The sequence below is a fragment of the Brienomyrus brachyistius genome, chromosome 7 (assembly GCF_023856365.1).
Source record: "Brienomyrus brachyistius isolate T26 chromosome 7, BBRACH_0.4, whole genome shotgun sequence".
Classification (NCBI taxonomy): domain Eukaryota; kingdom Metazoa; phylum Chordata; class Actinopteri; order Osteoglossiformes; family Mormyridae; genus Brienomyrus; species Brienomyrus brachyistius.
Window position 1 is genome coordinate 20,067,278 of NC_064539.1, and position 26,040 is coordinate 20,093,317.

The window sequence follows — 26,040 nt, forward strand, 5'->3', positions numbered from 1 at the left end:
CTCACACGACATAACTGCATAAAACGAATAACATTTTGTTAAGAAAGTTATGACATTTGGATATGTGCAAAACCTATAATTGGGCTTTACGTTAAAATACCGCAGTGATATTTTTTCAGTAAACATTTCGGCTGTATGGATAAATAAAGCTTTATCATTTGTCACCGCACTACACCACCACATTCATTGCGCATTCTCGAAACCCTCAGAAGAGTTTAATAAAATTCCTCGCCTTAATTGTACCCAGTTTCATAAAATAGACCACATACAACTGGACTACAATTCCCGTGATCCACTTGCAAGGGGGGACACCGACTGAGATGATCGTGATTATTTTTTATTTTCGTATCAACTACATCACTAGCAGGGCACTGCGGCGGGGAGCTGGTGGCCATGGGATAAAAATGCTTAGAATGGAGCGGTTTAGTTTCCCATTTCCTGTTATGCATTTCCTGATGTAGGACCGAGAAGCTCGCCGTTTATTTTAAATAACTAAACGTTTAATCTTTACGGAATGGGCGGCGAACTCTCCGTTTTATTTTTTTTCCTCGGACAGTATTAATACGCGAGTTAGGTTAATATATTTGACGGAACACTAAGGGAATTATTCAGAAGACTTAGAAACGGATAACTTAAAACGGGAGTCTGCCTAAAGTCTAATTAGCTCGATGGATACAGTTCTGTTTAGAAAAGGACTAGCTAGTTAGCTTGACTGGCTAACTGGCATCTAACGGTCGGCCGTCGTTGCTTGGCAGCCGTGTCGCGAGGGCGTAGCGGCGCCGGCTCCGCGTCCTCCGCCAGATCTGTGAGAGTAGCTCCGCTAACTGGCTAACGGCAGCTATCTTCACCCCCTCCTTCGTTTCGTGAGGCGCCGCCGATGGAGGCGTTTGGCTTAAACGTTTAATTTGCTAGTCTGCTGAAGGCTAAAGGTAAACGCATCCCCACACGGGTAGCCAATGCTGTTCTGACAGCCGTTGTCTCGAATAGCTGACTGGACTGTAATTTGGTGAATGCGGTAACCTCCGGCAGTTAAACGCGTAGCATTATACCTTGGATCACGGATTTGCATCTTTAAATTCGGTTCCTGGCTAACAGATAGTTGGTCACGGTACCGCACAACATAGCGGTAACCGGTTAGCCGCGGGAGTCTTTATTTTGAACACTAGCCGGCCAGTGTAACCTTGAACACTTCACTATGACGAATAGCTGTATTCGGGTGTATGGGACCAAGTTTGCAGGCTAGCCAATTAGCTGCTTGATTATTAGGACGGGTAGCGGATAGTCTGGAATTACACTTCATATTTATCGGGATTATTTCAGTGTGACAGCACTATAGCATGCTAGGTAGTTAGCCCGACCGTCTACGTAACCAGATCATTGCTGGAGTTTGGGCACTTGGAGCAGTTCAGTTAGGCTAAAGCTGAGGGCCAGACCAGCTCCCTGGAATTAATCTGTATTTCCTTGTTAATCGAAGATTTGCCACACACCGCCATCATCTCCATCGGGTCGGAACAATGAAGAAGTTCTTCGATTCTCGCCGGGAGCTGGTGAGCTCTGGACCTGGCTCAGGGGGTGGCGGCGGAGGCGGAGGATCCAGCGGCGCCGGCGCCAGCTTCATTGGACGCGCGTTCACGATCGGCCGCTATCAAGTCACCGTGGATGAAACGCTGGCCGAAGGTGAGTCACCAGGAATGCAGTTTTTTTCCCTCTGAAAGCCTTTTCCAACGATACAAATGGTAATAAATATCAAAGGTCAAATTGAACTCTAGAAAAATGTCTATATTTAATCTAATTCAATCGTTAGTAAGGTGCACATGACACTGAATTATACTATGCGTTAGATTTCTATGCCTCCAATGTGATCATTGTGTATCCTGACTCTCCTGACTGGTCAACCGTCTAGAATGTTTCCTGTCTTGGCAACCATTAATGTGTTTCATTGATTGTTATAGATAAAGCAATCTTAACTGTTTTGAGGCCAAAACCTGTCCTGATCTAGTGTCAGTGGCTAAAGACATACAATATATACAATACATTATAAAATAATGGATTAATCCACAAAACTTGTAAAAGATAGGGTTGAAATCCTAGGGCCCACATTCCCAATTCCGTAAAGCATACCATGATGGTTTTATGTCCGCCCACATCTGTACAGCTGTTTGTTCTGTAACTGGCTCTGGTTTGCAGATGTGCACGTGCACACCCCCTGCCTGTGAGCTTTTGTGACTCAAATTTCAAATTCGGTGGGGTGTGGCTCTGAAGCACCCCTGTTTCTTATCTGGGACTTTGATGGGTGCACCAGGACTCCTGCCAGCATCCACCCCTGCTTCCTGGGGGACTGGGTGTGTGTCTGAGCTCTAATACCTCCCCCACCACTGCTGTTGCAGATTGGGGCTAAGGGGCAGACATCTTGGAGCTCTAAATGTGGCAGTGTATGTGAATCATATACTGAAGTCAGATTGAAGTTATGTGATCATTCCACCATGTTACAAAAGGCAGAAGGTCTGAGTTTTGTGTGTACAAGTATAGGCCAGTTGTCAAAGCCTTTTTTTTTTTTTTTTTTAAGATTATAGCCAGATATTCAATAAAACCTGTAAGGTTCCCTGCTTAAGTACAGAGGAATACAAATTTTTATACTTGGACTTGTCTAACCTCCCCCATGTCTTGTTAAATGTCAGAATCTTTACCTTGTTCTTGTCACCTGCCTCTTGCTTATTTTGGTTGTCGTGATGGTCTGGTGCCTATGTGCCTTCCAAGTGGTCCGTGTTTTTCTACAATGTTTTGTATAGTACTACTCGGCTTAATACCATTCTTTTCTTTTTATTACGCAGTTTTTTTGTCCACACAGTATTATGGGGTGTTTTTTGGTGACTTATTTATTACTTTGACAGTTGTTATTGTCTAGGAGCATAATTGCTTGACATTTGTTATTTTGATGGTCATCAGAAAGGAAGATTTCTACAGGCAAGATGAACTGGGATTGCTTCAGATGCAGTTTGCTGACCGGACTCAAGTGTTCTGATTGATGTTGCTATAGTGATAGTCCAGTCTTGGCGGCTGTGCAGGAGCTCAACAACTAGCTGGAAGGTGTTTGCTTTTATTCAAGTTTGCCTGGGCAGGGGTCCCTTCCATTGTGTCAGTTATGTTTTTCTCTGGATGATACACCCAAGACCCACTCCCTGAAACTGTCTGCCTCTTCTGCATACTTCTGTGTAGATGAGGCGAGTCTCAGTTATCTAATACGGCTTGTATTTAAGAAAAAAAGAATTATGGGTCGTGTAGCGTGATTGCTTGGCAATTCATGCTTTTTGAGTTTTGGTTTCAAGTCCCCAGCTCTGTGTGGGTTATCTGCAAGTTTTCCTCATACTATTCTCAGTTTCTGTCACCTAAAGAAATGCTGGATGGGGCAGTTCTTACTACCAGTTTATCATATACCGGAAAATTTGGTGGATGCATGAATATATAATAGGAGTAAGGTAAAAGAAACATGTGACATGTTAGTGATGGGGAAACAATGGTTTGAGTGTATGTGAATCCTTTGGTCATTAGCAGGGTTTGAGAAATATATCAGTTGGCTGATAAAATCAATTTATGTTAAGCTTTCATGAATATATTTGTAATCACGGAAAACCCTGAAATAAAGAGACGTTATTAGCAAGAAGCATTTTTTATGAGATAAGGAGCCCTCTCATTATGTTTTTGCTGAATTAAGCAATCATCCCAAGACGTTCTGTGACCACTGTGTGTGTAGTTGCTGTAAGTTTTATTTATAGTGGTTATTCATAACCTACATGAGATGGACAAGCACCTCCAGACATGGAATATAACTAAAATAACACCACGTTTAATTCATTAACTAAGCAAAAAACTGAAAAAGTAAAACGCAAAAGACATAAATACCCTACCAATGGAAGGAGAGATGAGTCAATGCAATGAACAGTATAAAACAAATATAAAATACTGAAACAACCAAAATCAAGACAGGCCTACTCCATGATCATACACATGATCATATGTAATATAAGAGTCATTAATGGTTGAATGGGAATGGAAATATCGTGTTATACCACACTACAGTATCTGGACTGGAAGTGATTTGTGCGTGAACACAGTTCATTTGTAAGGTGCTTTTAAGTAGAAGAGGCAATGAACTTTTTGATTCAACAAGGTGGCTTTATTGAATTTGTGCTGATGCTTGGCTGTCATTATTTAACTGAAAGTATCGATGTCTTTTTAGTTTTTGACCATATTGAGTTATATTCATCAGTGTTGTATGTAGTATTCAGAATGCATTCATTGTCCTGTTGCATATGGGGACAGTATTTTTTTTTTTTTTTTTTGCCAAAAGACAAAATTAACGTGTTAATTAAATAAATGAACAATGCAAATATAGGTTTACCAGGCATTTTGTGTGTGCTTTTTAAAGGTTTTGTGTGTTTCTTTAGTACTTTTAATTAGTTATCTCAAGTCACTTATAGTTAGTGTTACCACTTGTCATAGTTCATCCTTCCTCTCCTTCCTCAGCTAAACACAGCTCTCTCATTCATTCAGTGCATTGATTATTCTGGGGGGGGTGAAGGATTTTTAAATGGAGAAAGACTTCATTCATGTCTTTCCAAAGCTGGCCAACTTGAGTGTTTTTGAAAAGTAACAAGTAGGTTTTGATTTGCTGTTCTGTGGCCTTCACCAGCATCTTCCTGAGCTGTTGGTAACCAAGGCTGAATAGACCATCTGTTGTTGCGCACGGAGTGTTTGGATTATATGCTGGCATCTTTACATTATGTTGTTTATTTTCTTAGTCACTTCCATTGCCTACAGTTGTACCTTTAATTTACCGTTAGTTTCCCCAGTTATGATTTTGCTTAAGTATAGTCAGTTATTTTGACATTTTATAAGGATTTGAATCCATGACCTTTTGAGGTGGCCCTGGCAGTTGATTAAATACTGCACTTGCCATGCTCATGTTTTCCAAACCTTTTCAGAACTGCCTGATGTTGCTGCCTGTTTGATGACTACAGTTGTCATAACATGGATACTTTAAACCATAGAGTTTCGTTTTGTATGGTGGATGCAGCTCTAAAGGCATGCTGAGAGTGCCCAAATACACAGGCCTTAAAACAGAATGCAAAGGGATGCTCCTTGATTCATGGCTAAGAAGTTATAGCACAAACCAGGAAGCGGCAGCAATGCCTGTCAAGATGTACTATTACACGTGCATGTTTCAACAGCTGATAGTGAGAGGGTGGATCTGAACTCTCTTGATTTGGCTTGAACAAGGCCATTTAGCTCTCACATGATCCTGCACAAGACTGCAGTAGGATGGAGGCATCTAGATTTGAGCAGGCTGGTCTATTATGACTTCTTTAGGATAAGTGTGTGTGAGTGAGAGAGAGAGGGAGAAGAAGAAGAGACATGCTGGGAAATTGATGTTATGTACGTCAGTCTTCCTTCTAGTTGCCTGGGAGATGACCTGGGGCTTGGCTGATCTCAATGTAGTTTTGCTTAAGCACCAGGAGGGGGTAATGTGGGGGTGAGGCACATCACAGCCAGCTGTAGGCAGATTATAGGAGCATCACCCTGTCCTGATTGTCTGCACGACAGTATCTCAACACAGGGAACACATTCTGTACTGTATGCTCTTTAAGATCAAACAGAAAAATTGCGCCAAACAGAAAAATTGCGCCAAACAGAAAATGACTGTCTGTTAGCAATCAGGTTATGCTTGTTTTTAAATCTCAAAGACATATTATGACAGCCGGAGGCGGTGTTTGCTGTATGGATGTTTAATTTCCAGATGTATTCCCTTCTTGGTGAGGTCATTGCCATGGTGTTTGTAAGGGGCACAAACTTAAAAGGTATTAAATCTGTATTGTTCCAGTAAAATATAGAGTTATATAGATGGGTAAAACTGTAATTTTGGTTAAATGTACCATTTAAAATGCTTGTGATGATGATGGTTATGATAATGAATGAATTGGTGATAGAGGATTGAGTGGTGTTGTCTGGTGACAGGGGGTTTCGCCATCGTGTTCCTGGTGCGCACTCACCAGGGCATTCGCTGTGCCCTCAAGAGGATGTACGTCAACAATGAGCATGACCTGCGTGTGTGTCAGCGTGAAATCCAGATCATGGTGAGTTGGTTGGTTTGGAAAGTGCACTCTTGGTAACAGTAGAGTCAGTGTCTTACCTACATAGACATAGAGTGCGCGTACTGTCTGTCTATCACCGAAGCACAGTAACCATTTGCTTCCCACCTGACCTCCAGAGCTTAAAAAGCTTATTTCTGGGTGCATGTGTTGTACCTCTGTTTGCATGCATTTGTTGCATCTTCATGTACTGATGTGCAGCGGGACCTGGCTGGTCACAAGAACATCGTGGGCTTCCTGGACTCCTGCATCACAGCAGTGGGAGCCGGAGATGTATGGGAGGTCCTCATCCTCATGGACTTCTGTCGTGGTGAGTATGTGTGTCCTTTCATGTGCATGTTTGTCCGGGTCAGTGTCAGACTCCTCTTCAGTGAAATTTCCTTTTTAAGCGTTTTTTTCCCCCAACATTTTTCTATTTCATCTCTCTTCATTTTTTTTCTCAGTCTTCCAAACCATTCTTTCTGCCTCTTCTCGCCCTAAGTGGAATGGAAAGTAAAGGCTGTTTGTGTTCTCTATCCAGATGGATGTAGCTCAGTAAATAATGCATTCAAAACTCTGTTGCCCACCCTGTACACTTATCCTGAATAATGCATCAATAACACTGAAGCTGGTCTGCATGTGTTCTCCATCATAAGGCATGTGGGTGCCCATTGGGCTGCTGAGGTCATTGGACCTCACCTACTCAGATTGTGATTGCTCATGTGTGCTTGTGCACATGCACTTTTATTGGTTCATTTGTGCCATGGTTTGACCAGCCGTCACGTGCTCTGCTGTCATGCGTACCACAGGGGGTCAGGTGGTAAACCTGATGAACCAGCGGCTTCAGACAGGCTTCACGGAAGCCGAAGTGCTGCAGATCTTCTGTGATACGTGCGAGGCTGTGGCCCAGCTGCACCACTGTAAGACGCCCATCATCCACCGAGATCTCAAGGTGTGGCCTGTTTTTCTGTCCAAACACATACTTTCTCCCACGTGCAACTTTTCCACTCTATTCCATGTCTGACCTCTGGGTGACCGAGTGCTGCCAGTTTGTAGTGTGAGGCTCTGAACACTCAGTGACAGAGCATTAAGCACATATCGTCAGTGCAAAGTGTGTCTCTGGTGATCCCAGCTTAGCCCATGTCTTGCTGTTGCTGCAGGTAGAGAACATCCTACTCCATGACATGGGACACTATGTGCTGTGTGACTTTGGCAGTGCGACCGATAGGTTCCAGAACCCTCAGAGTGAGGGCGTGACCTCAGTTGAGGAAGAAATCAAGAAGTGAGTTTGTCTTGTGCAATTTTATTGTCATAATTCAAAATAGGTAAATCTTTGCGATGAAGAAGGTACTCATGTAACCCGTTGTTTTAGTACACATCCTAACTATCTGATGAAAGTTTGTCTTTGGCTACTGAAGGTCTGTACATGTCACAGCAAATGTCACAAAGAATAATATTCCTGACCATGAGCCTTTTCTGGTTTTAACTTCACTATAGTTGTGATTCACCTGGAATGCTCGAAGCATATCTGGAGTGTGCTCTCTTCTTGTCCCACCTCCTCCCCAGGTACACGACTTTATCTTACCGTGCCCCGGAAATGGTTAACCTCTACAGTGGCAAGGTCATCACAACCAAAGCAGACATCTGGGTAAGCATGGGTCAGGCTGTACTTTCATCCGGAAACAGTGGTTTGTGGCCTGTTCATGAAAACAATAACACATTGTTTTTTTTTTTTTTTTTTTTTTTTAAGTCTCTGAAGTTGTAGATGACAGAGCTTCGTAATAATCTGGAAATGTCTTGTAGGCTATGGGCTGCCTCCTGTACAAGCTGTGCTTCTTTACCCTGCCCTTTGGTGAGAGCCAGGTGGCCATCTCAGACGGCAGCTTCACCATCCCAGACAACTCCCGCTACTCGCAGGACCTGCACTGCCTCATCCGTGAGCATGCTGTCGTCTTCCTACACGTCTGTCATCTCTCTGTGCGAAAATAGCTCTTGCATATCGGAGAAGCTGTAATTTGTTGTCGTTAATAGTATGTTGCTTAGGTGATGAGTTAATTTAGCTTTTTACTTTTTACTTTTTTTAAGTGTCTGATACCAGGTTTTCCAGTGGGTCTGGAAACAGCTGTCAGGTTGTTAGTCAGTCCCTAAACACCATGTTACCCTCTGACTGGTGCACCAGCCACCTCCATGTCATCTGTCTTCCTGTTCATCATAAATGCTGTCTCTCATTATGGCAATATCACATCTAGGGTACATGTTGGAGCCTGATCCTGAGAAGAGGCCAGACGTCTATCAGGTGTCCTACTTCGCTTTCCGCCTGGCCCAGAGGGAATGTCCTGTCCAGAACATCCAGGTATGTGTCAATCCAGCTCTGTGGTGCAGTTTCATTCTTCCCTCTGGGGTTTGAAACTGTATTATTATTATTATTATTATTCAGTAGCACAATTTTGTGGCAGGATTACTACTGACCTAGTGAGCATTCATTGCAGCAGTAATGCAGTCAAAATACTGCATATGCAAAATTTTTGCACTATGTGCATTTTCATCTGTGCCTTATATTCTGAGTACTCTGTGCACCAGAATTCCCCCCTTGGGTGAATAAATTAATCTTAATTTTAAATCCATAGACTGTTTAACTTCCAGAGTAGGGTGAGTGAGCGTGTCTGTGTTTAGCTTCTTCTTTTTCAGAATTTCAGAGAGCTTGCAGTTCAGAAGTGCGTGTATGAGGGGACCTGACAGTACTGTGTTTGGGGAGAGATGGGTAGCAGTAAGTCTCACCTTCCCCATTTACCACCCCAGAATTCTCCCATTCCGGCGAAACTTCCAGAGCCTATCAGAGCCAGTGAGGCCTCAGCCAAGAAGAGCCAGAGCAAGGCCAGGTGCCTGTCTGCCTGCATGCCCTGATGCTGTTCTGTGGGGCTGTGGCTTGTGTCTGTGCGAATGTATGTATGTGTGTCTGCATACCTGTGTGTGTCTCAGACTTCAGCACATACCTTTGGGGTTCATGACTGCTTTGGCCCTGTGCTACAGACTGACAGACCCCATTCCCACCACTGAGACCTCAATCACCCCCCGGCAGCGCCCCAAAGCTGGTCAACCCCAGCCTGGCACAGGAATCCTGCCCATCCAGGCTGCCCTAACACCCCGCAAAAGGCCTACTGCCACACCTGGACCAATTGGTAGGTAACTGATCTCTGAATTGTATTGTTTATGGTAATCTCAAACCTTCTTAAATTACATTAGTATTTTAATCTCTGAGCTATGAATTTTGCAAAAAACCGTTTAGAAATGAATGTAAAAAAAGAAAAAAAATGTTTTGTGTTCTACAGGTGTGAGTTTAAGCCCCGCCCAATCAGCAGCTAATGTCCAATCACAAAAGGTGCAAATCCAGATCACGCCCACTCAACCCAAGACCACACCCACCACCCCCAGAGCTGCTCCACAGCCCCAGGCGGCAGCTTTTTTCACCCCTTCACAGCCCGTTCAACAGGTATGCTGGTCATTGCTGGTCCAATAACAGGACTGTATAGCAGCTCACTGGACTGTAAGTGAGAGAGTTAAGTGTAGGTGTGGTATTATTTTAGCAGGTGTTTGGTTGGACAATTCCTCTCCAACCCTGTAGAAGGCACTGATTTTTGAAAAAGTAACAAACATCCTCTAGATGAACTGGAAAATGCCATGGCAGAATTGGGTAAACTACTCAGTCTCGCATTCTTTGTCCATATTGTGATGTTCAAACAGCCAAAGGCTTTTTCCCCATTCAGAGCTGACCTGGTTTTGTAATGGCCTTAAGACTGAATGTCAAAACGACAAGCATAATTAGTTCTTGCTGTGGCTCAAGTTCCTCGTATTCTATTTGTGTTCCTGTTTAATTGGCAAAGGAAATCAAAGGCAAAAGGTTATGTGAATATCGAAGGAACAATCAGGAAATCAACAGGTCAAAGAGAAGGAAACAGATGGGTATCTACAGTAACACAGCTTCATTTGAGCCAGTTATACTGATTAGAAATTATGTGGTGTGATTATTTTTTTTTATTGCACAGGGTTACAGAATGGGTAACAATAGCTAGATTGATATCATTGTATAGGTGCTTCTTGGGTCGTACCTCTTTCAAAATGGCACGGCTGATGAGTTAGTTTTAGAGTGTATTGGCCAAATGTATAATATGGCTACATGTTTTTGTGCCAAGTCCAATCCATCATTTTGGGTTTTTTCAAAGAAATTTTGGTAGTGACATCCAAATTTGGCCCTGCCCTTGGTGCATATGGCATTCTACAGCAAGAGTGTCTTCCGGGGCAAGGGCACCTGACGTTTTGGCCCAGTTCCTCATCCGCTATGGCCCCTGTTGCCTATCATAGTTGATTGCGCTCTTTTCACACAAACGCACATACAGCAGCCGCAGCAGCCTCAGCCCATCCAGGGAGCTGCGCAAACACGAGTGGAACCTCAGCAGACGGTCTGCGCAGCCACGGCTGCTCCACAGAAACAGCCACAGCCCAGCCAGGCTCCGCCTAGAGCCCCACCCCGAGGCTCCCGTCAGAAGCAGGCGGCCGCTGCCGCCCAGCCCACTGTGGCCCCAGCGGCCCCTCCACCTGCACCAGCACCTGTACCAGTACCAGCACCAGCACCAGTACCTGTTCCAGCACCTGCTTCGCCACCTGTGTCAGATCCCACATCTGAACCTGTGTCTGCGCCAGAGCAGATGGTAAAGCCTTGTGGGTGTGGTCCCTTCCCCCCGATCTGGGGAGAAGTGGGACCTAACTCTATGATGTTTTGCCAAGTTGGGACCACTCACTTAGTCATGGCTGACAAACCCCGTTTGCTTAGCAAGTTTTTCCCTGAACAGCAAGATGCTCAACATTAGTTGGGTAAATGGCTGATCCAGGGATTTATCTAGCAGTTTAAAGGGGGACTCGAATGAGATTTGATTAGGTTGTAGACTGCCATTCCTGCAAGTCAAGGAGGAACATGTACCTGATAAATTTAGCAATTTCATCCAGTACCAGATCAGCATTCTGATCACTTCTTGTCACCTTTTCACTGTGCAAAGATGTGCAGGAATCTGAGTTTTAGGTACTGAATTACTGAACTTTTCCAGTATAATTACTAGGAATGATCAGATTTCCCATAATTTTCTAATTTGTTTTTTCCACCCTCTTCACTTCGGATGGCTTAAATATTGTCTGAGCAGTCCGAGCCCAGCATAATTTTTCAGAGAATTCCCCTTTAAGATGATGCAGGTTAGCTACCTTACGTTGGGTTTGGGTGTATAGGGTCAGTCTTCCTGAGATGACATTCCGTATTATGTCAGTATTTAAAATCGCTGAAATGAAAGGAAATGGGTCTTGATGCTCTTCCTGCATTTCCAATTGATGTCAGGATGGAGGAGTCAGCTGTAACAAGAGTGGGGTTCCACCTTGTGTCATGGGTCTTTGAAGGGATACCTTGGACTTCTCTACCTGGAGTAAAAGCATTGTCCTCAGTGAAGGGCCAGCATGTGACGTGTCTTTGCTTCAACGGTTACATGGTCTCCTTAGTGATTTTTTTTTTGTTTGCTGCAAATTCGACTGCTAACTTTAAATGTACAACTTTTAAGTTGCCTGTAAACTTGGCTGTAGAATTCTAGATGTCATTGTCTGCAACTTTATTTTAAATAAAGTTGAATTGCTGTGGGGTTGGGTGGAGTCCATGGTGTCTTTCAAAGCTCATTCATCAACATTGATGACTTCTCCACTGGTGTTGGGGAGGGTATCACACCATCGTGCAGGCCAAAACCATGCTGCTCGTCATCGTGGCCCAGTCTGCCACCTGCATCCTCTGTGGTTGTCCTGTGGGTTAGTGGTCATTTGGTGGTTAAATTACTGTTCCCATTGGTTCTAATTGTGCATTCATTTTTAATTGTGTATCCTACAGCACTTAGAAATGTGATATAAATCTGTTTACTGTTTTCAGTAATTGTGCTAGCTTGCTTATTCTCATATTGTCATTAACCATAACAGTTGCTCATTCTTTTTCCAGTTTATTTTCTTTTGAAATTTTACTCGTGGCTTCAGTTTCTTATTCATTACTTCATTCACTTGTTCCCTTGCTCTGTGATGCACTCGTTCCCTCACTCAGTATCCATGCACTCTTTCCCTCATGGTTCCTGCCTGGTTCCTCATCTCTTTCACGACCCCTCCTCCCTCTGTTTACGCAAGGCTAACCCCAAGCCGGGCTCGCTGACCCCGCCGTCGTCCCCCAAGCCCGTGTCGCGCGGCGGCCATCGGCGCATCCTGAGCGATGTCACACACAGTGCCGCGTTCGGAGTGCCCGTCAGCCAGTCCACCCAGCTGCTGCAGGCGGCTGCAGCGGAAGCCAGTCTCAGCAAGTCCAAGTAAGGGGGGGAGGGGGGTTGGGGGGTGTTACAGCTTCATCTTTACAGTATTAGTACAAGATAGCAGCTAAAACTCAGTGCTAGTACAGCCTCTCCCCAGGTTACAAGGGGGTTGTGTTCCAAAACATCTATCGTAAGGTGGAAATATCTTAAGGCAAAAATGTATTTTAATACAGTACGCATAACCTAAGAAACATCATAGCCTAGCCTACCTTAAAAACACGCTTGGAACACTTACATAAGCCTACAGTTGGTCAAAATCAGACTGTTTTATAATAAAATGTTGAATATCTCATGTAATTTATTGAATAATGTAGTGTACGTGCAAAATATTTACCCATTGTGAAAATATCGTAAGTCGGACCATGGTAACCCAGGGAGAGTCTGTATATTGCTTCTCTTTAAATGTTTGCCTTGTGTCTGCTTGTACAGTATTACCCATGTGGGTTTGGTGTCATTGCCTCAGGTCAGCGAGCACCACACCTTCCAGCTCCCCACATTCCTCCCAGCAGAGCGTGTATCAGCCCACGGAGCCCAGCGCCCCACCCAGTACCCCTGCTGCCGCTCCCACTCCCGCCACCGACAGCCCCCCAGAGCCGTCCACCTGGAACCCCTTTGGTGACGACAACTTCTCCAAACTCACCGCTGAGGAGTTGCTGAACAAGGACTTTGCTAAGCTGTCGGATGGTGAGGAAGCCGCCCTGGGCGGAACGTGATGATGGACATGGACTATGAAGCTGTAATGATGGAGCCAGTATCATAGTGTAGATCAGGGATATTCGGGTGGAGAAGGAAATGTTAAATGTTCAAGTCTTGACCCAGTCTCTGTGTCTGCACTAATCAGGTAAACCTGCTGAGGGATCCAGTGTCCCCACAGAGAACCTGACCCCAGCTCTGCAGCCTGCTGCATCGGCTCTGCCACCCTGCTCCCCTCTGACCACAGGTAGGCCCCACTATCAGGGAGTCCTTAATGCAGCCTCGCCCTGATCGCCACCTTCAGCTCATTGTGCGTGGTGGCACTCTTTTCTTCTTGCAGGCTACATTTAGATGCTCTGGGTTTAATTCACTGTCTGTTGTCTGAACTGTCTTCATTAAAATTCACACAGTATGCGATAGTCTGCCTAGGGTCCAGGCTTACTGAGATGATGGATGGATGGATGCCTGCGTTTTGATGCAGTCTTCCTCTGCCTCTTGAATGCTGGCTGATGAACATCTCTCTCTCTCTCTCTCTCTCTCTCTCTCTATTATCTCCTTTTCTATCTTTTTTTCTGATCATCTCTACATCCCAGTTACACCATCAGTCAGACTCGGTGTGGTGGGCCGGATATTAAAGCTCCCTGTACTGCAGCTCTAGTCTGCTTTCAGAGTCACTCACTGCACCGTGTCCCTCTTCTCCCCTCTACCCCCCAGCTGAGCGGCCGCTGGACTCTGTGAGCACGAATGTGGATCAGGGGGCAGGATTGCTGAATTTGCCGGGAATGTTTGCTCCACTCGCACTGAACGATGCCTCAGGTAAAATCCCGTCGCGTCATCCTTAGTTGCACAAAGAACACACAGACTCACACAAACTTACACATTCTTCTCTTTTCCTCATTTCGAGTCACATGCAGCATTTTCATGAGATGATGTAAATACCCTTTTTTCTGATTGGGTTACTGGACTTGGTTCAAAGTTTTGTTGGTAACTGGCTGGAAACATTGTGTTGTCCTTAACGTTCCCTCCGAAGAGACACTGTTAATTCTGTGGTTTCTGAGTGTGGTTTTAGTCTCCCTTTTACAGTGATTTGCATTCATTTCAAAAGAAGACCTAGTTTAGACCTTACTGAGCTGAACCAAATCTTTCTGGATTCAGCATTTATGGAGAAATCAGAGCTGAGCACAATGTTCGGGATTCAGAGCCTGTTTTTCCAAAAGGGAATTTCCTCATTGCCGTTCTGTCTCTTTCTTTTTCTTTCTCTTTCTCTTCTGGTTTGCCCTCCATCACAAACAGGGCTACCTTGCATTTAATCCTCTACTGGCCATTTGACTTTCTTTGGGTGTTTTCTTCTTCTGCTTGTTTTTGGTTTTTCTTGAAACCTTTTCCAGTCAGGAGCTGAACACTGTCCTCACATTTCTTCAATGTCTTCATTGTGCGGTGTTGGCTAAGGGCCACTAGGGGGCAGTGCAGTTGTCACTGTGCGCTATTCTATGGGAATTGCTATCAGCAGTCACCTGTGACCTCTCTTCCCCCAGTCAGTTGGGCAAGGGAACATGTGTGCAGTGTTCTGGAACCCCAGCCCCCTCCCCATGTCCATGTGATCCAGTCAGCTTCCAGGACTGTAAGTATGTAGGGGAGTTTGAGGGAAGGATTCTCACACGCATGCTGTTGGCCAGCAGCCTGATGGTTTTAGGGCACTGACATGGTCTCTTGGAGATGCTGAACCGTGTCGGCCTTCCTCCTACGGCTTGGGCGTCATCACAGGCATAGCATGGTGTGTGTCATTCTCCCATGAGGTGTGTGTCTGCAGTGAATTGTTTCCAGCAGACATGCTCAGTGATTAGCAGAGTGTGTCTGAATTTTTCTGAGGTTGCTGTAACTCTAAAACCAAATAACTAGAGCATTTCATATGGGTCCCTGGTCACTGAACGCTTTAACTTAGTTGTTTGTTGAGTGTGCTGATGGTCAACTAACCTGCACACATACCTGTATCTGCCTCAGCATTCCACCAGTCCAGAAGCAGGGAGCACTCTGGGAAGATGGGTATATCGCTGGGCAAACTCTACATCAGGGTTGTCCTGGGTTGCTATTTGTGTGCTTTCGTGGGGTTTTTCTCTCAAGCATGAGTCATTCGGTGGGTTATCTTTTCCAGTCCGTGTGGTTTAACTCCAGTTATGTGGTGAAGGGAATTGTGGGTAAACGTTGCCCATCTTGCTAATGGTTGTGGCTCATCCATGGAGCTTGCCTTTCTCTCATCTTGGGTTGCATCACCTATGTATGTCCAGTGAGGGGGGTGCTTACTCCTGTTTGCCACCTTCTCTTTCTGGGCTGGAGTGGTCCTGCAGAGGTCTGGTGAGCGGTAACTACTGTTTTGCTGTACTGTTTCAATCTGCAGTATGCAATTAAGGCACATGCCCTGGATATATTCCTGCTGCTGTTGGCCTTGTGAGTAATGCATTGTGGGTAAAGTCAGCTTTCTATATATTGTCTCCGCTGGCACAGCCAGCACTGTTACCTAAGCTTCCCTGAAGGTTGTTGACACTCTCTGGTGGTGCAAACTCCATGACTGATAACGTTAAAAGAAAAATTTCTCAATTTTCTTTTGTTTATAAAAACATGAAACCTTCTGTTTTGCACTGCACTCTAACTCTTTGCTGTGTATTTTTGTAATTTCTTTAACTTGTTGTTTTCCATGCTAATCATTGTTTCTTCTTTCCTTGCCTTTCCATAATCCCCCTTTTTCATTTACCCCTCACTTGCTTTGGTTTGCTTTCAAACCAATTATCTTTTATTTTACCCTCTATTCCTTTGTGTCTCTCTTTTCTTTTTTTGTGCTTTTCCACATCTCCCCTTTTTTACTTCCTGTACCAACCCGGCAGAGAAGTTGATTGAAGGACTAAAATCTCCCGAGCCGACACTCCTGCTCCCTGACCTTTCGCCGCTGGTTGATCCCTTTGGCAGGGCTGTGGACAGCTTCACTAACGGTAATGCCTCTCTCTCTCTCTTTCTCTCTCTCTCTCTCTCTCTCTCTCTCTCTCTCTCTCTCTCTCTCTCGTGGGACGCTTGTCTGTCTCATCTGTCTAGTTTATTTTTTTCCTCCTCTCGCATCTGTTTTTTTATCTTTGCTCATAAGCTGTTCTACATTACCTCTTCTCCAGTAGGTGTTGCAGAGACATGTGAGGTCTCCCTGATTCCTGGCCTAGAAGCCCCCCAGACCCAGCTCCTCGCTACCAATCAGGACCCCCCTTCCAAGTTGCCAGGTCAGTGCCAGTTAGTTTTACCCAGGGGGCCCAATTTTATATATGCTTTGTGTAAAAATGGCTAAAGAGGACTCCTCCCCCTACCCCCCTGTCCACGAGAATCATGCAGTCTGGGTTTTTGCTCTTTATTCATTTTGTTTAATTTATTAATCACAGAGACTAATAATTTAGTCAGAGGCACATGCTGTGCCGTTTGGTGCCATGTGTGTTTGGGAGGCAAAGTCAAGGTGTCTGACAAAATAAAAGAAGACAGGATGACAGGTTGTTGTTATTTGAATGCTGGGGACCCAGATGACATGCTTTGTACCAGAAGTATAATCTTGCTGTACTGAATACTTGGTCACAATCTCCCCTTGGTGGTGCAGTCATTGGCTTTTAACAGCACAGTTTGGATTTTTGCATTTTTCCCTCCCACCCTGCCAAATGCAAAAGCAGTTATAAGTCAAGGATAACTCTCAGAAGACCTCTATCACACTCTCTTCCGCATTTATGGAAGCTTCCCAGGTCCGATGAAGGAGTAGTATTGGTCCAGTTGAAGTAGATCCCTAGACCTCTTGTTTTCTGGTGGAGAACTGTGAATGTGGTTTTCACCTCTTTCAGCTCCTTTCTTAGCACTTAATACTAATGAAATACCTCCTTTCTTGATCTGCCTTAACATTTTCCTTTTAACACCTGCTTCTCCTCCTCTTTGCTGGGACCCCCAGACCCCCTGACTGGGGAGGACTCCCTGCTTGGCTGCTCTCTCCTCTCCCACCTACCTGCCTCAGGGTGCCTCACTGCGTCTGCACCGCCTGCCTCCATTGCCCCTACTTCCTGCTTGGATGAGTTCAGCTCCTCCCAGGCCTTGCTTCCCACGGGTAAGGCCCATCGTGGCCTCAGTCTAAACGTCAGTAGGGTCTCGCTTTACGCCACATACACGCAGCAGCATGTATTTTTACCCTAATCTCTTGCTGGCGTTATCTGAGAGCTTTCCCACACTTCGGAGATGGCAGTGTTTAGCACTGCGCATCTCTCTTTCTTCCCCTACTTTTTTTTCTCTTCTGTACTGATTTGCACTCCCACTCCTCTTCTTTCTCTTCTACCTGCGGCGTCTCCTTTCTCTCTATCTTCTCCTTTTTCACACCCGCCTTGCAGACTCCCCTTACCTCATCTCTGGCTTTGAGCCCCCTGAAAGTGCAGAGAAGGGCACTGAGGACGAGTTTGACCCCATTCCTGTGCTCGTGCCCAAAAACTCCAGCCAAGGTAATTACAACCAACCAACCAATCAACAAGTGTAACATGCTCATTTTGTCTTGATCTACTGGCAGCATCATAAAATCCCTGTCTCCTTTTATTTGGAGCAGTTTCTACTGGAAGAATTCCTATCAGCTTAATGTCATGACAGTTTTGATGTCACCTCCAAAAAGAGAAGTTTCTCCCCTCATTGTCGAGTGATGAGATTTTAGTTAATTTGGTAGAATGTAGAGGGTTTTGTTGTTGGAGTGGTAAGGAACAGTATTTATAGACTGGGGGTAATTTCTGCTTGTTTTTCCCCCTCCCTCCATCTCTCTCTTACATCTCTCGTCTTCACCCCTGGCCACTCCGTACCCCTGCCCTGACACGTGCGTGTGCGCATTCTCTCCCTCTGCCGTCTTAAACACTCCCCATTGTTTGTCTGGCTTCTCCATGGCCTCACCCATGTCCTGCTCCACCCCATCCCAATGTGTCATGTTTCAGGAGCTCAGTCCCGCAGTAACAGCAGTAACAGTGGAGGCTCTGAGTCCAGCCTCCCCAGCCTTGCACGCTCGCTCTTGTTGGTGGACCAGCTCATCGACCTGTAGGGGCGGGGAAGGGCTGATTGGGAATAATCAGATAGTTATGGTGATGGTGGTACTGCTCATACATCATTTTTGCTTCGGTTTGACCACCCCCATTTCTATCTTACCATTTCGCTTTCCGTCTTTCCATGTCATCCCCATGTCTCTCTTGCTACCTTCATCTCCTGTCATTGCTAGCTTCAAAATTGAAGGCAGTATGAGCTGTATTGGCTGAACTAGTTCTCCCTGCTGTTTAGCAGGGATTGGTCCTGCAGCAACTTTCTCTCTGTCTGTCTGCCTGTCTCTCTCTCTCTCTCTCTCTCTCTCTCTCTCTCTCTCTCTCTCTCTCTCTCTCTCTCTCTCTCTCTCTCTCTCCGTATTTCTCATATATATATATATGTGTGTGTGTGTGTGTTTGTACGTATGTATAAAATTTCATACTGCACCATAGACACTTTTGTGGTCTCATAGGATCTTTGCCTTTTTCCCCTGTATCAGTGGCTTTCATTTAAACATCTGCTGCAGTGCAGTTGACAGTTCCAGTGGGCAGAGTTGGATTTCATTTAGTTTGTTCTGTGAGTGGTTTGTTCTGTAGACCTCCCAAGAGGCAGTATTGCTCCAGCACATCTCCGCTTATATCTCTGTATTTTCTGTTTGCTTTGTTTTCAAGGGGTCAAGTAGCAGATCCTCCTGTTGTGTATTGCACTCTTTCTGACCGCAGTACTTTTCAGTTTGGTGGTAATAGGGGCTCCTTTATGTAACTAGTGTCACATAAATATAATCTTTGCCGGTTTAAAACCATGCAAGTTTAGTGCTTGATTAATACTACACAACCCACAATTCCTCACCAATTCTGTTCCTTCAATACCCATAATCTTCAAGCCTGGTTTTAATATGTTACACCTGTTTTGCTTTTTCAAAGATTGTACTCTTTGTGCTTCAGTACTTGTTTTGTATTTTTACACTGTACTTTCGCACTAACACATGCATATATGGAAAATTTTTCTCTCTATGATTTTCCTTTTTATCAGTTTTCCGTCCCACTGGCTTTTTGCCAGTTTTGTATTGTTGCAACAACTCTAACGCTAACTCTACTTACTTGAACAAGTACCCGTTTTTCCCCAGTGTTTAAGATTTGTGTTTGTGTAGCCTTTCTCTGCCACATAGAGGAGATTCCTAATGATAGATTGTAGCTAATCAGAGGGAATAAAGACAAAGAGCCTTTGGTTTTAGGAAGTGGCCAAAGCATTTCAAATTAATGAGGCTTTGAAATTATTGCCACTTGCACGATAGGCACTGTTGAGTGTGGCCTAATGACACTCCAGTGAGATGGTACCTTTTGAAAAGCTTGACATGACATTGGTGCTGTCAGTTGGTTGTTTTTAAGCTAAGGGCACAGGTACAGCATGAAGCAGACATATCCGCTTAGATACAGGGAGGTGCCGAGCTGGAAGTGCTGGGTTCAGTTCCATGCGTGCTGCGTGTGAATGTTCATATCGCCATCCCCCCCTCTAGCTGCCATTTTTTCACTTTCACTCATGTCGCTGCGTGAATCTGCAAGTGTATATACATACACATGCACACGCAATTTGTATATACGTGTACATATATATATATACATATACGGCACACCTTTTGCCCTGGTTGTTCGTTCTCCCCATTGGAATCTGCAGTGTGACAGAGCAGCCTATCTCTGTACACATATCCTGTATTATACCTCTTTGTTAAACAATCTGTACTGGACCCTCCTGTCACCTCTTCATATCGGTAGTGTAAGTACATAGTGGAAAAAAAACTGTAAAAGCTTAAGAATAAATATGAATATTGATAGAGTGCTATAGAATGAATGTATGAAGTGAGTATTGATATATAAATATATATTATTATGGTCATCATTATAGTTTTAAGGAGAACTGTTTATCATATCTCTGTCTTTATGGAGCTGTATTTAAGAGCCTGAACAATGTCCCTCTCTGCCATCTCTTTTGTTCCATGTGTCTTTTTCCAGTTGTCCATCTTATTATCAGTTGCTGTGCAAAATTGCAAAGACAGTTTGCTGGTTTCAATTGCTCCTTCTCTCCACGTCTTGGTCTTCGTAGCGTTGGTTTTATGCAGGGTAGACTTTGAATCCCACCTTCTTTCAGGGCCTTTCCTATCCAGTTTGGCTCCCATTAGTGAATTTCACAGGAGCCGGTTCTCAGTCAAAAGGACGCTACAAAATAATTGCTGCATGTTTCCTTTGCCAAGCTGAATCCCTCCTTCCACCCCCTTTAAACATTAAAATAATTAAGGATGATGTAAAAATCTCTCCTTTTCACTTAAATCCACATATTGAGCCAACACATTACTTTGAAGCCCTTTGATTTATGAAATAAAGGCACAATCTTGCACACGTGCAGCAAACATTTGCTGTTAACAGGCATCCATGTTGACCTATGCAAAGCCCCGTGCTAAATACCCTTCACTACCGTAATGATTAGGGTTCGGCTTTTCTTTGGTTTTAAAAATCTATATATATACACATTTACAAATGCATATATACATCTAAATGTTTCAGGGGGCAAATGTCCTTTTCCTGAAGGTCTCAGAGCTGGTTGGAAATAACATGTTCCTGTGCTTGAGTAATGATGTATAATTCAATGTCTACCTTCTATATTTCTTATGACGTCACAGGGTTATGGAATAAAATGTTAACATATCAACATGGTGAGGTTTTCTTATCATGATTGTCTTTGTTCCAGAGTTTTTAGTGTTTGTATGAAAGATCCTTAGTGCAACTGACACACATTCCTTGTCACTCACTGTCCCCTACCCCTCGCATATTTAGTTTTATCGTAACTGCTGCTTCCAACCTCCTGCTTGCGTCCCGTCAGGTTCCTTGGATTATATGGTATAATTAGATAATTAACAATAATTAGGTTAGCAACCTGCTGGACAGAGTTCTGGGTGGCTGTTGCGACTAGCAAGCCCAGAGTCGGGACATTTAACTATGGAATACGCCTTCTAGCCAGTCAGGCTGGTATGAGGGTTACCTTGTATATATGTTTCATGTCACTTTACGTTTATTGAATTTTCACTAAAATATTAGCAGTTAGACATGTGCAGACTTTGTAATTTGACATTTAAGACAATGCAAGCACCTGTTTATTGTCATGAACTTCAAAAGCAGTCAGGGTGTGTCATTAAATCATAGTATGATGGGTTATAGAATGTTACGTGTGCCTGGAAAATTTCATTCAGGTTCTGTCATGTGCCAATAGTGCCTTCTGGTTCTTTGTGCTCATGGTAGATACACATTAAACTCCAATATCTTGAATGCTTTTCTCAGTTCAGATAGACAATTCCGGAATCCGGAGAGTAACACCCCCCCCCCCCCCCCCCCCCACCTGCAAGTAAAATGCACTGTGCCCCCCTCCCTGGGCCGTAGCTGTGCATGTGCTCCTGACCGCCAAGTGGCAGTATCGGCTGTACCGTCTTCACCTTACCCAGGGAGGTTTTTTTTTGTTTTCTTTTCTTAATAGCTCTTTTTTTCTATATCAGTCACTTATTTGTCTAGCGCCCTTTAGTCTTTGGTTGTGCCTGATTTGGTCTTTGGAATGCTTACCCTGCTATATCCCAGCCAATCAAATGCTTAAAAGAATATTAATCATTTAGAACAACTGAAATTTTCTGCTTTAATGCATAAGTTCTTTACCAGCCTCTCTCTCTTGCTGCTCTGAACTGAAAGTGCTCACAGCACTAATCTGAAATGAACATTATTCAGATGATGACAGTGTCAGTATGCTAACCCCATCCGCTCTTGTATGTTCTTGCTTTAGCATTCTTTGAAAACGTTATGTTGGGTTTACAGAAAGACAATCACTACAAAAAAAAATGGATGAACTATAGATATGCCTTTTTATATTTAATAAATTAGGAATGTCAAATCACCTTCTTAAGACCAGTATCTTATCAAACTTACTAGAGTTTTGGCCTGGAATCAAAACTCATTTGCTGGTCTTTACGTACTTCATTCTCTTCTGTACACTGTGGAAGGTATTTTATGAATACCTTCATGTATGTGTTTTTTGGCCACACTGACAGCCCCTAAATGATGGACATACTCCCAGCAACCCCACAGCTTAGTAGATAATTGTCTGACCTACAAAGCTCATCCCCTACACTCAAGTTTCAGAGATCATCATCTAACCATCATATCCCAGAATTTCCAGAAAAAAACAAACCTTGACCTTCCACCCCAAGTTCACACATTGACTTTCTCAGTTGCAAAGCTTCCTTGCTATTCCTCTGTGCGCTGAGTCTACATGTGTGCTTGCTAACTTCTTCTGGAGCGGCTGGCTAACCCTCCCCCCACTCTCTGCACCTTCCAGGTAAGATTGCTTACGTCTTTATCTTTTCATCTCTTTGTACATGAGCTCGTCTGCATGTATGTCAGTGCGGTTCCTACCTCAGCCACCCCCTGGGAAGATTTCTTACAGTCAGATCATGGAATAACTTAAGTTGTTGCTTAGCTGAGTCTTATTCGAAACAACCTGTAAGTTTTATAGCTGGCTGTTTGAATGAAGCATTTCAGGATTTTGCTAATGGGTTTGATCACAGGGCTCCTCCTTCCAGGGTTGACTCTGTGTCCTTAACCACTGCTATTTTTTCCCTACTGTAACTGTAAACCTCACATCGTGTTGGCTTGCATGGAACCAAGGATGAGTGCTTCATGGCCACTTGTTGAGTTGCCATGTTTGTGGCACATGGGCATGCCTGTGCTGTTGTGACCAGCCTCCCTGGGCCTTTAGCTGTATGTTTGTCTAAGCACCAGGTAGCAATGTGGTTTTCAGAGGGATACTGTGATTGGTCAGAGAGCATGATTCTGACACACCCATTTAATTCCCTTCTGACCTGCAGAGCTGCATAAAGAGGCCAACGGCCCGCAAACGTGGTGGAAAGCAGGTGTGGCCTCAAGTGAGGAGGAGGAAGGGAAGGAGATGATGGAAGAGCAGGAAGAAGAGGAGTATGACCGAGGTCTCCATGATGGGAAGGAGACTGCTCTTGGCCTAAACCCCGTCCTGGGTGTATCAGAGGAAGAGCCTGACCAGGAGATACCCCCTAACTGTTCTCCTAAGTTCACCTCCCAGCTACCAGAACTCGCAGCTGATAGTCAGGGAGCAATCTACGCAAATGCGGTGCAAGAGGATGGCACAGATGTATTTGCCAATGCCCCTTTCCCTCGGTCCCAGGCCTCTTCTCAGCAGCCGGATGTCTTTCTTCAGGCTCCATTTTTGAAGAGGAAAGAGCAGGCTCCAGGACACGTCTCTCGATCGTCCCAGCCCCAGGTACAGATCCCCTTCACAGCCACAGTACACCCAGTGGGCCCCTCAGCGAAGAACCCTCGACCCCTAGATGTCCCTCTGCCTCAGCAGCCGGTGGCGGCCTACCGTGTGGTGACAAATGTAGGCCGGCAGGCGGCCGTGGGCTCTGTACCTGTGGGCCCATTGCACTCTTGGACCTCAGAGGGGAAGCCCAAACCTGTGGTGGACCCTTTCGTTACGGCACCATTCCTCTCTCGGGGTCGGCAGCCTAGGCCCTGACGCTGCCAGTAGACTCTCTTTGGGGTACTTCACTCAAATCACCCCCACCGTCTACCAACGGCACCTAGAAGTGGAGCAGTCTCTCTACCTTGTTTGCACAATTTACCTTTAGTGTTTTTAGAGGTTGCGTTAGAGGCTGGAGAAAAATACACAGGACCTTGGAGCCCAGTTCAGTCCCAGTCACACCACTGTTCTGTGGCTCTGTGTTTCAGCCTGTTGGGTCTCCATCCGCATGGCCTACCTCAGCACCCAGACTCCCTGTCTCAATCTGAAACCAATGTATAGCCCTCACAATACTCATTTTAAATATCTGTGGACTATGGAATCAAATCAAGAAATAGCATGTCGATTTACACTCGACATCATATCATGGTCTAGTTGTAAGTGGCCACACCACTAATGGCCAGTTTGGACATTCAATGGAAATCGCCACCCCTGCTGGACATGGCATTGCCTTGGTCCTCAAATTTCATCAATGCAATGCAGCATATGGACAGTTCTTAATTATTGTTGTTGCTGTCGTCATTATTTGTTGCTATTTTTGTACAACTGAAGTAAAATGACTCGTCTCTCAGAAGCAGTATTTGGTGGCATGGCTCAACTTCCTTGCCGGAATTGCCACTATCTAACGTCTTTGTGTGTGATACGCACATTCATTCAGAATTACTGGGTGAATCTCACTTTCACCTATCACTTATGTTTGGTCCTTCCATCTAAACTTGTGGTTTCCCGTCATTCGTCCACTTAATCTGTGTCATCAGTCAGCTGAACCTCAAACAGTAAAAGGCCAGGCCTCCTGAACACGTGAGTCGCTGTGGCATGTGTTCCAGTGTCGGTTGGCAGTGCTGTGCTTACATTTACTCCGAGGAAACCTGTCTATCGATGGGAGGACATTGTGGAGGTGTGTTTCCACACCCTTGCCGCCAGGCCCTTCCTTCCATCATGCCACCTGTCACAGTTACTCTGCTGGCAGCAGCCCTGCTGTCTCTTTATGTCTATCTGGTGAATTCTGAACATTAAGTTTGACTGTAAAGTGAAGCCTTCCCTTCGAAAGGGCTTCACCAACTAGGTGCTCTTAGTTAATGAGGGTCAGAAGAGACCCGTGCAGCATCCTTCCTCACACTACTCACCTGCATTGCTGCAGTGCATTTGATCAGATCAGTCTGCTGCACCGAAATATGTATTTTAGAAAGGTAATAGAAATGGCCACACTAATACAAGCCATTTGTAACTGTGAGTGCACCCCCTGGTGGAAAAAGGCAGAATCGTTTATCCCATCCAACCCATTCTCCAGCACCCTGTGCCCCCTTGGTGTTGAGGGGTGTGATGCAGTACACGATCACATCAGCCGTGTCTCCCCAGGTATCCACGTGCAATGAAAGCCTTCATATGCAGGAGTCTGCATCAGTATATCTACAGCTGGACCCAGCTTCTTAACTTGGTACATGTGACTTCCATTGTGTTTTTTTTTCTCTCTTATGTTTGTTATCATGTATGTTTCCTTCTAACAACTAGTAATGATAATAATAATAATCATAATAATGCTGTGCAAAGTATCCTGCATACATGGCTACAGCCACTGTGATGTGTGTTACCCATAACACTTGCCTTTGAATGATGTCATAACAAGCCATGTACCATTGAGAGGAATAGTAACCCTAAATAAACATGAAGATTGAGATAACTGGCAGTAACTGCTTTCTGCATTTTTGCTGCTACTTCTCCCCTATGGACTATACCAGCATGCATATATACAGACAGTCTGAGTCTCTTCTTTTCTTCACACTCTGTGAATGTACAGGTACGAGATATTTGCATTATAGAAGGTTTTTTCCATTTCAGTCTTGACTGTTGACTTAAACTACACAAACCCCGCGTGGATTCGCTAGCGTACAACCACTTGAAAGGTGTAGTAGTGGAAGTCATGCCAGTACAGACATTGGCAGCCTTACAGGTAACCTACCGGGGCTCACCAGCCAAGTGCACAACCTGCTTAAGGCATCCGTAACACCGGGAGAATTTTATTTTGTACTAAAAAGTGCATTGTACAAGTAATGACAGTCTATTATTCAAGCTTATTGGCCTATCCAGCCAATATGAAATGATCGAATAACAAAGTACATGATATAGAAATGTTCGGTCATATATGTTATTTACCATATACATTATCTGGCTCTTATGACTGGTGGGCTGAGCTTTCCTTAATT

At 44.6% G+C, this 26,040-nt stretch overlaps 1 protein-coding gene across 8 annotated transcripts; it reads left to right on the forward strand.

The window, feature by feature from the left end:
* Positions 1 to 318: 318 nt before the first annotated feature.
* LOC125746558 (AP2-associated protein kinase 1-like) lies at positions 319 to 25,523 on the forward strand. Of its 8 annotated transcripts, XM_049020659.1 has the most exons (22): positions 319 to 929; positions 1,475 to 1,677; positions 6,013 to 6,131; positions 6,348 to 6,456; positions 6,935 to 7,077; positions 7,286 to 7,407; positions 7,692 to 7,773; positions 7,929 to 8,061; positions 8,375 to 8,478; positions 8,925 to 9,004; positions 9,156 to 9,304; positions 9,455 to 9,615; positions 10,520 to 10,831; positions 12,324 to 12,499; positions 12,966 to 13,186; positions 13,344 to 13,442; positions 13,910 to 14,011; positions 16,075 to 16,179; positions 16,354 to 16,455; positions 17,160 to 17,312; positions 17,590 to 17,697; positions 23,151 to 25,523. In XM_049020659.1, exons 2-22 carry the CDS (start codon positions 1,515 to 1,517, stop codon positions 23,831 to 23,833), a joined length of 3,426 nt encoding a protein of 1,141 aa, XP_048876616.1. In that variant the 5' UTR covers positions 319 to 929; positions 1,475 to 1,514; the 3' UTR covers positions 23,834 to 25,523. The 8 variants fall into 8 exon arrangements, with proteins under 8 accessions (XP_048876616.1, XP_048876617.1, XP_048876623.1 ...); XM_049020660.1 differs by having other exon boundaries at positions 319 to 1,677; positions 16,357 to 16,455; XM_049020666.1 differs by lacking the exon at positions 23,151 to 25,523 and adding an exon at positions 18,172 to 20,953 and having other exon boundaries at positions 319 to 1,677.
* The last annotated feature ends 517 nt before the right edge of the window (positions 25,524 to 26,040 follow it).